The 14958-nt window shown below is 57.7% G+C and overlaps 1 protein-coding gene across 7 annotated transcripts in view; it reads right to left on the minus strand.

Annotated features, from left to right (window-relative positions):
- FCHO1 (FCH and mu domain containing endocytic adaptor 1) overlaps positions 1-14958 on the minus strand; it is a 27431-nt gene continuing 12473 nt past the window's right edge. For 3 of the 7 annotated variants that reach the window (XM_077859442.1, XM_077859446.1, XM_077859444.1), the window contains 23 exons: positions 14616-14757; positions 13384-13536; positions 13035-13139; positions 11717-11815; positions 11528-11624; positions 10308-10352; positions 10116-10194; positions 9589-9613; positions 9164-9221; positions 8539-8717; positions 8430-8454; positions 7991-8042; positions 7350-7441; positions 6709-6984; positions 4908-5020; positions 4708-4795; positions 4453-4561; positions 3581-3736; positions 3099-3231; positions 2478-2677; positions 1217-1272; positions 702-866; positions 1-287 (listed from right to left, as the gene is read on the minus strand). In XM_077859442.1, the coding sequence (XP_077715568.1) occupies positions 265-287; positions 702-866; positions 1217-1272; positions 2478-2677; positions 3099-3231; positions 3581-3736; positions 4453-4561; positions 4708-4795; positions 4908-5020; positions 6709-6984; positions 7350-7441; positions 7991-8042; positions 8430-8454; positions 8539-8717; positions 9164-9221; positions 9589-9613; positions 10116-10194; positions 10308-10352; positions 11528-11624; positions 11717-11815; positions 13035-13139; positions 13384-13536; positions 14616-14757 (2470 nt within the window). In that variant the 3' untranslated portion in view covers positions 1-264. Of the gene's footprint in view, positions 288-701; positions 867-1216; positions 1273-2477; positions 2678-3098; positions 3232-3580; positions 3737-4452; positions 4562-4707; positions 4796-4907; positions 5021-6708; positions 6985-7349; positions 7442-7990; positions 8043-8429; positions 8455-8513; positions 8718-9163; positions 9222-9588; positions 9614-10115; positions 10195-10307; positions 10353-11527; positions 11625-11716; positions 11816-13034; positions 13140-13383; positions 13537-14615; positions 14758-14958 lie in introns of all 7 variants that reach the window. The other 4 variants (XM_077859445.1, XM_077859449.1, XM_077859448.1 and 1 more) reach the window with 4 other exon arrangements.

Genomic DNA, 14958 nt, shown 5'->3' on the forward strand with positions numbered 1-14958 from the left:
AAGGCTTATTTATTTTATTAGAAAATAAAGTTTATTCAAAGAACATTAAAAGTCCAAGGACCTGCATGGGAATTGGCTTGCACAGGAGTGGGTCTCCGGCTCAGCCAGGCTGGGTGTGGGGCTCCTCTGCACGGAGTCAGGGCCCCCCCACCCAGGGAGGCCGGGGTGGGATCCCAGGATCCGGCAGGAAGGCAGGGATGAGTCAGCGAGCACCAGGACGCAGTGCAGAGCTGGGGCCAGCCGTGCTGGTCGGCCTCTGCAGGCTCAGCAGCTTACCAGGTACATCCCTGTGGGCAGGGTGCCATGAGCGGAAGGAAGGGGGGGGCGTCCCTTGCCCCTACCCTGGGATCTCCCAATCCTCTTCGAAACACCCCTGTGCTCACTATCCCCACTGCCCCATGGGCCCCAGCAACCCCTAGTGGTGGCCGGAGGATGGGGGGGGCAGTGTGGCTTCTGGCTGCCTGCCTTGGGTCCTTGCCAGGATGCCCCACAAGGGCCCTTCGATCCCTCCCACTGAGGCCCTGACTAGCCCTCCCCTCCAGCACCTACCATCCTGGGTCTCCAGAGCCCAGCCCCCACCAACCTTCCCAAACACCCCAGATGCCTCCCCACATCCCCACACCCTGGCAGAAGTAGGGGCTGGGGCTCAGGGCCCGGAAGGGTCCGGACTCCAGGGTAAGCAGCAGCAGGGGCGGGAGTACCTGTAGCAAACCTCCTCTTTACAAGTGACATGCGGTAGCCACTGCCCACCAACTCCAGGTCCACGCCGGACAGAGTGGTCCCCTCGCTGGTGAACTGGGCGGCCACAGGGCTGGGTGTGCTGGGCCCCGAGCACGGCTCCCAGCTGGCAGATAGGTGGCCAGAGCCTGGGGAGGCCTGAGGTCAGCCGTGCCCCAGCCTCAGCCCCAGTCCTGCAGTGACCTGGGCTCTCCCAAGCCCTTTGCTCTGTGTCTGTTGCCTCTATCTGCCTCTTCTGACCTCCTCGTGTGCCCCTGCACCCTTCTCCTTTGGCCCCCTCAGGGCTATGTGTAAATTGCAAAGGAGTCCTGCCTCAGGGCCTTTGTACCTGCTGGGTCTGCCCCACTTCTTTTCCCACAGCTTTGTCAAAGCCCTTTTAAGCTCTTCTCCATGTCTACTTTCTCAGCCAGCATACCCTCAACCTGAACCCACCCCTCCCCTCCCCGACCCCATGATCTCATGCACAATCATAACTCACCCCCTGCTTCAGACACATCTGGCAGCTTCCAAAGGAGCCGCTTCTCCTCCAGATTCCTGGCATCAAGAAAAGCTTAGTCACGTCTCTCCTAGAGAGGACCTTGGGAGTCAAGGGTCCCAGCTCAGTCATCTCTCAGCTACATTAACCCAGCCAGGCAGGTCTTCTCCCTCACCTCAGTTTCCCCATCTGTAAGATGGGTGTGGGATATAGAGTCTGGCCCCCCAGGACCCCATGGCCTTACAGCTTTTTTTTAGATAATGCACTTAGTCCTTTAAGTCTGGCTTCTCGGGACACCTGGGTGGCTCATTTGGTTGAGCGGCTGCCTTTGGCTCAGGTTAGGGTCCTGAGGTCCTGGGATCAAGCCCTGCATGAAGCTCTGCTCAGCAGGGGGCTGGCTTCTCCCTCTCCCTCTCCCTCTCCCTCTTGCTCCCCCTGCTCCAGCTCTCTCTTTCTGTCAGATAAACAAATAAAATTAAAAAAAAAAGAAAGAAAGAAAAGGGACGCCTGTGTGACTCAGCCATTGAGCGCCTGCCTTTGGCTCAGGGTATGATCCTGGGGTCTGGGATCGAGTCCCACATCGGGCTCCCTATGGGGAGCCTGCTTCTCCCTCTGCCTGTGTCTCTGCCTCTCTCTCTCTGTGTGTCTCTCATGAAAGATAAGTAAAATCTTAAAAAAAAAATCTGGCTTCTTCAGGGCGCCTGGGTGGCTCAGTTGATTAAGCATCTGCCTTTGGTTTGGGTCATGATCTCTGGGTCCTGGGATTAAGCCCTGTGAGCTCAGCAGGGAGTCTGCTCCTCCCTCTGCCTCCCCCCCACCCCCATTCTCTCTCTCTTTCAAATGAATAGGTAAAGTCTTAAAAAAAAAAAAAAGTCAGGCTTCCTTAGGGCAGAGAGTGGGCAGCTGAGTTCAAATCCTGGTGTGACCCCAGATTAAGTGACTAGCCTCCCTCTGCCTCAGTTCCCCTCCATAAAGGGGGATGATGGCAGTCCACACCTCAAGGTGGTCCACACCCAGAAACCCTGAGCCAGTCCTTGTATGTAGAGCACATAGAACATGCCCGACACGCAGGAAGCTGCCGGTGTCCAATATTATTATTTTTAATAATGTCACCCCTAGCTCTAAGCAAGGTGAGCTCACACTGCATGGTCGGACCTACGGTGGACCCTATAGGTCCTTTAGATGCTCTCCTAGCATCATGGAGAGGTCTGGGAGGCTTCTAGGGTCACTGCTGGGCCTCCTTTGGCCTCCCCCACGCCCTCACCAAGTGGCGGCCGGCTGTAGGCGGATGTTGGTCACAGGCTCGCCGACAGGCAGCAGGATCTGGACATTGGTGAGTGGTGTGGGCACGGCTGTGGCACCGGGCCGGTAGCTGTACTCCACTGAGACCTGAGTGAGGGTCGCCCCGCACTGCCAGTGGGCGCTCAGCTGTAGAGGCACGGACTGGGGACCCGGGCGAGAGAACTAGGAGGAGCGAGGACAGGAGAGAGGACACAGCTTAGGCCGTCCTGTCCTGCCACGCGGTGCGCGACGCAACCACCCTGACCCTGCCTGGCACGCAGCGTGTCAGAGCTGACTCGGGGCGGCATATACCACCCCACGGACCTCTTCCTTTCTCCTCAGGCAGATTTTAGAGCCCAGTCTGTCTGATACCATGTTTCCAGCAGAGGGCAGGAGAATGCCTCGTTCTGAGACTTGTGGCCCAGTGGGCGCCTGGGCAGGGGGTCCAGGGATGGGGCCTCTTCTGATTTACACTCTGGCGCCCCCACCACCACCCCCCTGCACGAATGGGGCCCGGGCCTCCCCCCAGGCCCTCCCCAGCACCAGCCACGGGCTCCCTCCCAGCCCACCCGGCTCCCCGCCCCGTCCCATCCACGCGGCCCACCTGGTACCGCAGCAGCACGACGTTGTAGTAGGAGGCAGCGGGGTTCTGCTCTGCCTGGCGCTGCAGGGCCTCCGTCAGAGCCCCCATGTTGAGCCAGAAGTCTTTGGTCTCAGGGTCGCTCTGGGAGGGGTCGCTACAGAGACCAGGAACCATGACCCCAACCTCCGGGGGACACCTTCCCCAGGCCCTCAGCAGCTGACCTACCCCTAGGGCTTCCTGCAGGTGCACATTCCCAGGTCCACCTTGGGCCCAGTCAAGCATGTCCCCCGGGGCGGAGGGGGGGGGGTAGGTGGGGGGGGTAGGTGGGTGGGTGGGTGGGAAGCGAAGAAGGAAAGAAGAGTGAGGTCCGGGAAGGAGACTGATCGGCCCAGGGCCATGCGGCAGATCCCAGGAGGCAGGGCCGGGCGTCCCAGGCAGGGAGCTCCTGGCCCCCACCAGCCTCTGGGCCCCCCTGCCTCTGACCCCCGCTCCTCCTGGAGTACCTGAAGAGCAGGTCAGCGTTGGGCTGGTAGTGCTCGATGGCGGACGTGTGCACGAGGCGGAAGCTGAGGACAGGTGGGGGTGGGGTCGCGCTGAACACACGCACGATGCCAGCCGGGAAGGTCATGGTCAGTTCCCCAGATACTCGAGCCAGGCAGCTGGGGGGTGGCCGGGGGGCGGTGAGGAGACTGGGTGTCGGCTCAGGGCTCAGGGCTCCACTGGCACTTCATCCTCCCCTCTCTCCCGGCTCCACTGGAGCCCCTCAGAAGATGCCAGGCCCCAACCATGCCCAGCATCCTTACTCCCACCATTCCCTCCTCGTGTCCTTGCCTGGACAGCGATCCAGGCAGCAGGAAGAAACCACACTAGGCTGAAGGAGGCAGGGGCATCCCCTTCCCTAGCTCTCTTTTCCCCTAGGCCACCAGGAAGCTTGAAGCAAAACATTCAGCCATATAACTGTCCCCACCTTGGGTTTCAGGTCTAATACCTTCCCCTTTGTGATTTGATCTTAAGGTTTTTCCTCTGGCACTGCCCCCCAGATTATTCCTGGCCCCTCAACTCACCCTTAACCCAGCCCTCCAAGGACATGGCCTCTGGCCTCATGGTCTTCATTCAGTGTGATGCCCAGAGCAGCCTCAGAGGAGGTGCTCTGAACTATGGTTACGAGGTCTAGCGCTCGTCAGACACCCTCCATGGCTCCCACTGCCCCCAGGACAGGGGCCTGGTTGCTTGGCTCAGAGTTTGAGGCCCTTCCATGGTAAATCAGGTCACGAAATACACCTGAGGGCTGCCTCTCCTGGAACCCAGACCCACAGGCCCCAGAGAGTCCTGTTTATCCCGTCATCATTTGCACTGTCCCCTCTTCACTGCGTACCTGGGGCTGTGACCTCGAAAGTAGGCATGGACATATTCTGTGAAGGCAGTGGCTACAGGCAAGGCATCCTGGGAGCCCAGGACCACGGGGCTGGGTCCCCGGGAGACTCCTGGTGGGAATGGGGACAGACAGAGTGGGCCCAGGTCCCAGGCTCCAGAACCCACCTTCTGCCAGCAGGGCCTCCAAGGCATCACTTAGCCACCCACCCAGGGCCAGAGAGGGTGGGAGTGAGGCCCAGAGAGGGGCCCACCGTACCGTGTCCCGTCTGTGATGAGAAGCTGGGCCGGTCCGAGAGGGTGCTGGTGGTGGAGGAGCCCAGTGGGGAGGGGCTCAGAGACCGGGACTGGGGAAGGAGACAGGCCAGGCTGTGACTGCCCAGGAGCAGCACCCCGATGCTGCCCACCCCCTACCAAAGGCGCCCCCCACCCCACTCCTGCCGAGCTCCCTCACCCTACCAGGTCCCCGTTGCTGCGTGTGAGGGGGCAGGACACCTTCCTGGTGCGGGCTCTCCGGGGTGGGGCCGCCAGGCCTTCTCTGGCTGCAAGGTCAGCAGGTACAGGCATCAGGTCTGGGGAGTGAGTGTGATACAGCTCTACAGCTGAGATGCTCCAGGCCTCAGGCCTCCCCAGAAAAGGCACTCGGGCCAACACTGGGAGTCGGGCTTATTTTGGGGAGACCTCCTGGGTCTGCCGACAAAGTGCCAGACAGGACGGCAGAGGCCATCTGCAACCCTGAGCCTCCCAGACACCGGTCTGATGGCCCAATAACTGAGTGAGGGCTGGGAGGCCAGGACAACACGGGGTGGGGGGATCAGCAGAGGGTTTTTATCCACCATCAGTGATTCTGTGACCATCATCCTCTCTGCGAGTGTGCAGGAGTCTCCATATCTGACCTGGGTCTGGCCCACTAAGGTCACTAATCACTGCCTAACACTCAGGGCCCTGCTCTATTCCATCTACGGACGCTTACTCGCCACCCCCTCCCCTCCACCTACACCCCAGGTGTGCTCCTCTCTACCCCAGGGCTCCTCAATGGCACTGCTGTGACACCTGCTAGATGTCCCCAGTATCCATCTCCCTAGCGGTGACAATCTACTATCAGTGGTGACACTGCCAAGTGTCCCGTGGGGGCAGAACTGGCCTGGTTGAGAACCCCAGTTCTAGAGTGAAGCTCAGACAACTCCACTTGACTAGTCTCCAAGGGTGGTCTACACTCACTCCCCTGGGGCCTCCCTTGAACCAGCTCCAAACCGGCTCTTTCTCTAATCAAGGATGGTGCCAAACACCCCTGTCGCCACTGCTGGGGACCTCATGTGGTCCCAGCCCACAGCCCTCTCTGACCCAGCCCCCCCCACCTCTTCCTCCCAACCTGCAGCCCTGCCCCAGCTCACCCTGGGCCCTTCTGGGTGGCCTCCCCTCCTGCTTCACACAGCTGCCTGCGGGTTGCTCCAGTCTGGCCTCCCCTGAACTCAGGGTCCACTATGCACCTGACGTCTAAAGGCCCAGTCTCAACATGCCCCCTTCCAGCCACTTCTGCCCCACGTTTCCTGGCCCTTCTGCCCCTGCTTGGAAGAGTGGCCAGCTGCCTCCAAGCCCTCCACCCTGACTCCTGTGCTCTCTCACCCCTCCCTGTACCTGCGTGCCTGCTTCTCCTCACTGTTACCCCATCACCACTTCCCTGGACTCACTCACCTCCCTCGTCTCCAGTCCCCATCATCACCCCCAGGTGGACAGAGGGACCCCAGTCTGAGTCAGGTGTCATCCTTGTTCAGCTCACAGCCCTCCCCTCTGTGGTGCAGGCCTCACTAGGTGTAAAACTCACATCACTCCCAGAGACCACCAGGTGCTGCTTGGACCCATCTCCCTTCTCTCTCCCCTTTTCGCTGTCATCACTCTGTTCCAGCCTCACCAGCCTCACCCCCCAGCTGTTCCTCAGAGGGCCTAGTAGGCTACGACCCCAGGGCCTTTGCACAGGATGTGCCCTCTACTGGGAAGGCCATTCCTCCCATGTCCAAATGGCTCTTTCTTCACCTCTATCATGTTTTAGCTCAGAGGTCACCTCCTCAGGGAGGTTGCAACCTTCTGGGCCCTCATCAGGCACCTGCCACTTCCACCTCATTAAATATCCAGCTCACTGTTGTCTCTGCAAGGGGGAGGGTTCTGGGCTGTGTCCCCAGCACCCCATCCAGGCCCTGGCCACAGCAGGCGCTCGGTCTTCCCCACCCAGGGCTCTGATAACTCTGACTCCTGGACTCACCTCCTCCAGCCACAGCCTCCAGCCCCCAGGGACCCGGGGATGGGGCGAGGGGCTGTGGCGAGTCCGACGCTGGCAGGGGCCGTGTCCCCCTCGACTCGGAGGCCGGTGCCCTATAGCTAGGTGGGCTCTGCGGGGTGCCCGGGCGGGGGACCCAGGAATCCGGGGAGGGGCCGGGCGCCACGTGGGATGGCGAGTCCAGGCCGGAGTCCTCCACATTCTCGGGCGACGAGGAGGAGAAAGGTGAGGGGCTGGAGGTGAAGCCGAGGCTGCTGGAGCCTGGAGGGGGGGCGGGGGTGCCAGCTCCAGACCCCGCCCACACGGAGGCCCGGCCTTCCGCCTGCGGGCCACGCCCACTCGAAGCCGCGCCCACCCCGGCCACCCCGGCCACGCCCCTCTCGCTGCTGCTCCGCCCACCCAGCCGCAGTCCCGACACCACCGAGGCCTCAGCCTCTCGCCGGCCCCGCCCACTCAGGCTGTGGCCCCGCCTACCAGCCCATGGGCCGGCCTACCTTCTCAGTGACCCACACAGGACCCTCTCGGGCTCCCTCCAGCCTGGCCCACCCTCCCACCTACCCTTGCAACAGCCCCGCCCAGCCGCCTGCCAACCGAGGCTGTGCCCCAGAAGCCCCTACCCCCATCACCTGTAAAGTCTTCGTGGTCAAAGGCCGACTCCAGGGGCGGCCCAAAGAGGTTCTTGGAAAACTGCTCATCTGACTGCAGCTTCTCTGCACAGCTGTGGACGAAGTGGACAGGAAGGATAGTTTCTATCGCTTCTATGCTTCCCCCCCACCCCCAGGGCCTTTGCACAGGCTGCTCTTGGTCCTGACCTCCGACCCCCCACTTTTCCTGAGGCCACATCCTGCTCTCTTCAAGGCTCAGCTCCAAGTCCCCCTTCCCCACCCCCACTCCAGAGGACCCTCCGCCTCCTCAACTGAAGCTGCCCCCTGGTATCTTCCACCCACCACATTGCCTGCTTGAGTTTCTTTATAGCACTTGGAAGTACTGAACATTCTCTAACTTATTTGCTGTTCTTAAAATCCGTGCCACTAGAATGTGAATCTGAGAAGGAAGACCTGTCTTGGTCCTACGTCTCTGAACCCGGAATAGCACGAGTACACAAGAGGTGCTCAGTAAATGTTCATCAAATGAATAAGGAGTTCCTCAAAAACAGCATGCCCTCAACTCCCTGCCAGGCTGAGAGAAGGGGAGGAGGAGAGGAATTGGGGGTGGCCCCCACCTCCCCACTCATGTGGGCCATCTGTCCCACCCCTGTAGGACCCACCTGCTGGTTCTCGGGGCAGATCGAGGCCTCTGTGGTTTCCCAGTGGCGTCCCCTGTGAGAGATGCACCTCCCTGAGCCTTCCTCTCGCCCTGCCTGCTGTGCCCCCACCCCTACCCCCCGCCACAGAACAAGAGACTAAGGCGTGGGGCTGTCCAGCCAGCTGCCCAAGGTGACTAGCAAGTCAGGCAAACAGGGATTTGAGCCTGAGCCAACCCGCCTCCAGGTTTTGGCTTCTTTCCCAGCCCTGCTCCTTCCTTCAGCTCTCATTTCATTCTCGTAATGACCCCATTTTATAGAAGAGACTGAGGGTCAGAGTGGGTAAGCAGCCTGCCCCAAGTCACACAGCAGAGCTGGGATTCAAACCACACTCACACGCCACACCCAGCCTCCCCGCCACGTGCTCCTCCCCAAACCGAAGACCCTTTAACAGGCTGCTCACGTGAAGAATGGCGTTTTATGGTGCCCTGTGGACAAAGTGGGTGGCATCAGGTCAGGTGCATCCCGCCAGCGCCACCAGCCCCACCCAGAACACCCCTCCTATGCCTCACCCCTGGGCCAGGAGGAAGGATGAGGCTGCCGGCTGTGGCCCTGAGTTGGGCAGCAGCTGCCTCAGGGCTGCAGGCCGGTGCCCCGGCAGGGGCAGGCTTGATGTGCACATAGAACTTTCGAGGCTCCTCATCATCGAAGTCGGAGTCACTGGAGGAAAAGCGGGAGGGCTCCGCCGCGCATGCGCCACAGTCAAGGGGCCAAGCAGATCCCAGGGTGGGGGTCTCAAAACCGCCCTCAAAACAGCCCTCAAAACCGCCCCTTCCTGCTCAGATCTTTCAATGCCCTACACGATCCCATCTCTCACCACCTGGTGCCTGGCCTGGCCACCGTGTTTTTGCTCCAAGCCTTTGCACCACGGTGCCCAGCCCTAACTCGCAAACTCATTCAGACGCTAAACCCCAACACCGGTGCCCCCTCCTCCAGGAAGCCCTCTGGGCTCTCCCTCTCTCCCTCTTGCTCAGCCCTGACCCCATGGGGCAGGTGTCTTTATTCTGCTTTGTCCACACCACAGGTTCTGGGCAGTTGGAACACAGAGAGGGTTGCTATTAGTGGAGGGAATCACTGGGGGCAGAGCTTTGTCCTTGCTGTGCCAATAGTTGCCCCCAGGGGGCGCAAGGAGGATATTATTCTGAGTCACATCAGGCCGGACAGTGAAACCTTCTTCATCCACCTCTGGACATGTCTAGGAGGACAAGCAGTGAGTCAGACTCCCCGCTACCGCACCTCCCCACTCGCCCTGCCACACCCCCTCCCACCTCTGGGCCCTGACTCAGACCTAAAAACAGCCCCAACGGCAGTAAGAGTATTCCCTGGCGCAAGCAGATTCTTGAGTGAACAGAGCATGCCTGTGCTAAGGTGGTGAGACTGGCAAATTGAAGCTAAGTGAGGACATCGGTCCCTCCCATGTGGCCCACAGGAGTCTGCAACTGAGATGAGATTGAGCCCCACCAGCTCCATGCCTGGCTTCCAGGCTTGGGGTCAAGGTGGGATTGAACCCCTCCCACTTGCGCCCCCCCACACACACCCCTGGTCCCTCCCATAGTACTCACCCCTGAATTGGGCTCCAGGGAATCTCTGGGGATGGAGAAAGAGATGCTCATGTCAGCCCTCCCACTTCATCTGCATGCCCCCAACACCCAACACTGGACATGGCACCCGGGGGGCAGCCCCTGGGCTGTGATATTGTCTTGAGCTAGTCCTCCAGGTGATGGGGCTGAGAGGTTTGCTTGGAGCTGGGGGTAGTGAGTCTGGAGTTAGCTGAGCACAGGGTGTTTTCAAACAGCTTGGCAGGGGAGGGACCCTAGAGCTCATTTGAAGGGCTGGCTTGAGAAGGCAGGGAAGGTAGGAGCTAGCCTCAGCAGGGAAATACTAGGGCTAGCCTTGGCAAAGGAAGAATTTTGGACTAGGTTGGACAGTGGCAATAGTGGCCCGGGATGGAGGTTCTCCTGGGCCAGCCTGGAACAGGAATTCTCCGGGGCTACCCTCAGCAGGGAACTTCTGGGAGAGGATAGCTTGGGAAGAGGGAAGAGAACCCGGTCTAGTCTGGGCCCGGGCGGGGCAGGGGGTGCTTCCTCACACAGCTGCAGGTGGCTCCCGCTCCCGCCGGCTCAATCCTGGGAGGCGAAAGGCCTTGGCTCCCCGCAAACGTTTCATTGCTGAGAACAGATGAGGGGGATGCAGCTGAGCCCTGGAGGTGCCCCCTTTCATTCAGACCCGCCTTGCTCATCCCCACCGTCCAGCCTGGGCATCCAGGCCCAGACGTACTTGCCTTCCTGCAGGGCAGCCGCACTGTATGTCTCAAAATCCAAAGGCCCTGAGATAGGAGAGAGTGAGAAACTCAGCCTGGCTGGGAGACCGGGCCTGGGAAGGGGAGCAGTACATCCTCGGACTCGCAATGGCCCCTGGATCTGAGCTCAAGGCTACTCAGGGTCCAGCGCACAAGCCGAGATGCTGGAAGAGCCCCAGAGATGCTTGTGAGTGGGATGCGCCCTGGGTTCTGTCCTGCCTTGGGATGGACCGGAGAGGGTGATGCCTGAGTTCCTTTTCCTACTTCCAGCATTTCTCACAGGCACTTGAGTGGGTCAAGGGATGGACTACGAGTCTGTGCAGTGGACCGAACCTCAAGTGCCAATATGAGGAGCTGGGACTCTCTCCCAAAGGTGATGGGAGCCATGGAGGGTACATGAGCAGGAGCATAACAGATCTGCAGCCAGTGAAGAGCAAGAGTGGGGTCCCACACCAGGAGATACAGCCTGAGCCAGGGCTGCATTATAGAGACAGGAGGGATTAAGGACAGTTGTTAGTGACTGACTTGAGGACGTAAACTGTATACCAGCATTCATTGAATGCCTATTGTATGCTCAGCACACACTTTGCCCTTTATTGGCATCAAATTACTGAATATTCATAACTTCATTAGGTGGGAGTGATTATCAACCCCACTTTACTGATGAAGAAGCTGAGGCTCAGGGATGTCAACACAGACATCCAAGGTCATACAGCAAGCAATGAAGAAAAGACCAGACCCAGATCTGACCCCAAAACTTTCGCTCTCAACTCTTCCTAGATCCCTTATCTGGACATTTTTTTCAAACTGGTCCTTTGCTCACCAATCTCCAATGGCTCCCCTGGGCCCTCAGGGTAAAGTATGAACAGCTGGGCCTGGCATTCAAGGCCTGGTATCTGGTTGTAAGATTTATCCGTAAGATGAAGCATCAAAGGGGGCCTGACTGGCTCAGTTGGACAAGCATGTGACTCTTGATCTCGGGATCATGAGTCCAAGCCCCACAGTGGGTGTAGAGATGACTTAAATATACTTATAGAAAAAAAGATGGACATCAAATCCTTTTCCTGTGTGGGCTGCAGAGATAGATTTGTCATCAGCCCATTTATCTGATGAGGACACCAGGGTGCACGGAGGATCAGTCCCCTGTTCCTTCCCTGCAGAGGTGGCCCCAGAGCCCGACCCCCAGGGATGTCCCAACTCACCAGGCTTCTCCCGGCCCGTGCCCTTGCTCTCTGCAAACTTCCTCAGGAGCATCTCCACACTGACATTCTCTATGTTCTGCTTAAACTCCTCATGCACCTGGGCCGGGTGAATGAAGTGTGTGACTGGGTGCGGCCAGGGCCCCTTGCCTGGCACCCTTGACTTTGCTTCCTACCGCTGGCTCCACTCACCTGCCCAATCTGCACGTGGGTGTCCTCCACCGAGTGGGCATAGGAGCCGAGCAGTGCCTTCATGTGCCGCAGGTGGGTCTCCTCCATGGCTTGGAAGCGCTGAGCCAGGAAGGGAGCAGAAAATGGGGAGGTGGAGGCCACAGGGAGTGGCCAGGTGACCCAGCCTGACTGATCAGAACGTTCCAACCCCCTGGCCTCAGTGACTGGTTTGGGGAAGACCCAAATGTCTTCCCTGGGACTTTTGCTAAAACTATGGGAAAGGAGACACTTTTACACGTCAAGACAATGGTAAACATATGGGTACTGCTGGCAGCCACTTTGCTGTGCACGTGTGCACACACACACACACACACACACCCCTCTATATACGCCTAGGAGGGCATCTCTACATGGGAGGGAAGCCCCCGGGGAGGAAAACAGTCTCGAAAAGCAGAAAGGCAGAACTTTCTGCCAACACCATTTGAGTTCCTGGATCCAGCCATGCCTGAAGCTCTCCTCACAATCACAAACTTTTAGTCCCCTGGGTCTATAAATCTTCCTTGTCAGTTTGAATGAAGGTTTCTATCATTTACAACTACCAAAGTCAGGAAAAAAAATCTGATTCCTAATCCTGGGATTCCAATCTGCTTTTTTATACATTTTGGGTAGACAGAGTCCCAGAGAGGAACAGTGTCTCATAAAAACATTACATAGCTGGTAAAGAATAGAGACTGGAGCAGAACCCAGCTCTTTCGCCACCATGAACTGTCAGTAGGCTCTTGGCTTCTAACCCTGTCTATCCTGTTCAAAACCTTATTAGTAATGATAGAAATAGGGGAGCCTGGGTGGCTCAGTCGGTTCAGCATCCGACTCTTGATTTTGGCTCAGCTCATAATCTCAGTCATGAGATCTAGCCTTGCATCGGGCTCCTCACTGAGCATGAGATTCTCTCCCTCTCAAGCAAATAAATAAGTCTTTAAATAATAATAGAAACAACAACAGTAATACCTTCTAGAGTGGTTTCTATGCACCTCGTACTAGTCTGAAAACTTCACATGTAGGGACTCATTTAATCTCCACAAAAACTCTCTGAGGCAAGTACAATCACGGTTCCTATTTTACAGGTGGGGAAACTGAGGCACAAAAAGGCTTTGGCTTTTGAAATGATAATGGCAACCACAATCACAATAGCTAAGTGGCTCTAGACTTCTATGGTTTGAAACCTGTGATTCTAAGCCTCCTGGTAGTCGACGGTTTCAGAGGTTCTGGATTTCCAACGCCCGTAGATGCCGGGCCGGGGGCTGTGTGGGTCTCCAAGGTCCCGATGCCAGGTTCTTACCAGAGCTGAGTCCAGCATCTTCTGCTCAAAGTCAGTGCGGGCTGAGTTGTACTTCTCCACCGAGCGCCTCAGGCTCTCTGCCGCCTTCTTTGTTTTCGTCTCTGCCTGCAAGACATAGGGAAGGGATGGGGATGGGAGGGGACACGCAGGCCATTTCTTCCCCCAGGGGCCCACCACCCAGCAGGTAGACTCCTTGGGGCACCCAGGGTGTGATGATCACAGAAGGTTCAATGACCAACGCTCTGTGATATGTCTTCATGCTCCCATCAGGCAGCCCTGGGGCCCCTTGGCACATTCCTCGGACCTGCGAGGGCCCACGGTGGCTGGGGACCTGTGCCTGGGGACCCACCTTGTCCATCTCCTTCTGGCTGGTGCTCTCCCTCCGCAGCCGCTCCTGGTCCATGCAACGGTTCAGGTAGTTCTCTCGGGACTTGGGCAGGAGCTGGCTGACACCTGCGAGGACCTGCACAGCGTCCAGGGTGCCCACTGCTTCCTCTTTGCACTGTGGGGATGGAGAAGGGGAGTGTGGGTAGCACCTGAAGCCCCCACTGGGGTGCAGGACCTGAGCAGACTGCAGGTATGTTTGGGAAGTGAAATTCCCAGCTTCCCAAACATTCTGTGGGGTTCCTGGTCCCACAGAGTACCTTGTATGAGTATTCTATTAATATCCAAAATCTTAGACATTCAAAAAAAAAAAAAAAAAAAAAAGGCTCCATGCCTAGCATGGAGCCTAACGCAGGGCTCAAAGTCACCACCCTGAGATCAAGACCAGAGCTGAGATCAAGAGTCAGATGTTCAACTAACTGAGCCACGAAGGCACCTGATCTGTCCCCCAGTTTAAAAAACATGATAAAACAGAAAATCTACCATCTCAGCCTTTTTTTTTAAGTAGGCTCCATGCCCAGCATCTTTAAGTGTACAGTAGTAACTACTACTCATTCCCTTTTTATACCTAAAGGAACATATATATCTTTATACCTAAAGGAATAGTGGCTTGGAGCCAATTAAACTTTATTTTTTATTTTTATTTTTTTAAAGATTTTATTTATTTATCCATGAGAGACACACACAGAGAGAGAGAGAGAGAGAGAGGCAGAGACACAGGCAGAGGGAGAAGCAGGCTCCATGCAGGGAGCCCAATATGGGACTCGATCCCGGGACTCCAGGATCACGTCCTGGACTGAAGGTGGTATTAAACCCCTGAGCCACCGAGCTGCCCTAAACTTTATTTACTGGCACTGAAATCCAAGAGTCATATAATTTTCACCTGTTGTGAAATATTCTTTTGTTTCCGCCCCACCATTTAGAAATGTAAAAACCATTCTTGGCTCTCAGGTTATCCAGGGTCAGGCTAGGTTTGCTCTGTGGCCCATGGTCTGCAGACCTCTGGTCCAGAATTCTGAGCCTGAAATTTGACAATGCTCAGGTTTTGTGGGATTCTGGGTTTGATGCCGTGGAATTAACAGAATTCTCAGAGGTGCGCACAGGGGGCTGGCGGTTCAAAGGCCCCAGTAGTTCTGGGATCTTTGCAGCCCCCCGCCGCCCCCCTCCCCCAGCTGGGCAGTGCCCACCAGCACGCACCTTCTTCTGTATCTTGAGCTGCTCCTCGCCATAGCGGAGCACGTCCTTGATGAGGTCCTGCAGCTTCCGCGTCAGCTCCAGGTGGCAGAGCGCCAGCTTGTCTGAGGAGACGCGGAAGACCTCCCAGAGTGGGGCGAAGGTCCTGGAAACAGGTCACACCCAGGGTCCAGCAGGCCCAACCCCCCTGGGGGCTCCTCAGACAGCACAGCAGGTGCCTACTGTGCTCCAGGCCCTGTGAGGCAACTGCACCACAACTACAAGACAGGCCTGTGACAGATGGGGAACTGAGGCATAGGAGGCTCCACAGCTCACCCCAGGCCCCTCAGGAAATGAGCATCAGAGC

Source organism: Canis aureus, chromosome 19, assembly GCF_053574225.1.
Source record: "Canis aureus isolate CA01 chromosome 19, VMU_Caureus_v.1.0, whole genome shotgun sequence".
NCBI classification, from domain to species: domain Eukaryota; kingdom Metazoa; phylum Chordata; class Mammalia; order Carnivora; family Canidae; genus Canis; species Canis aureus.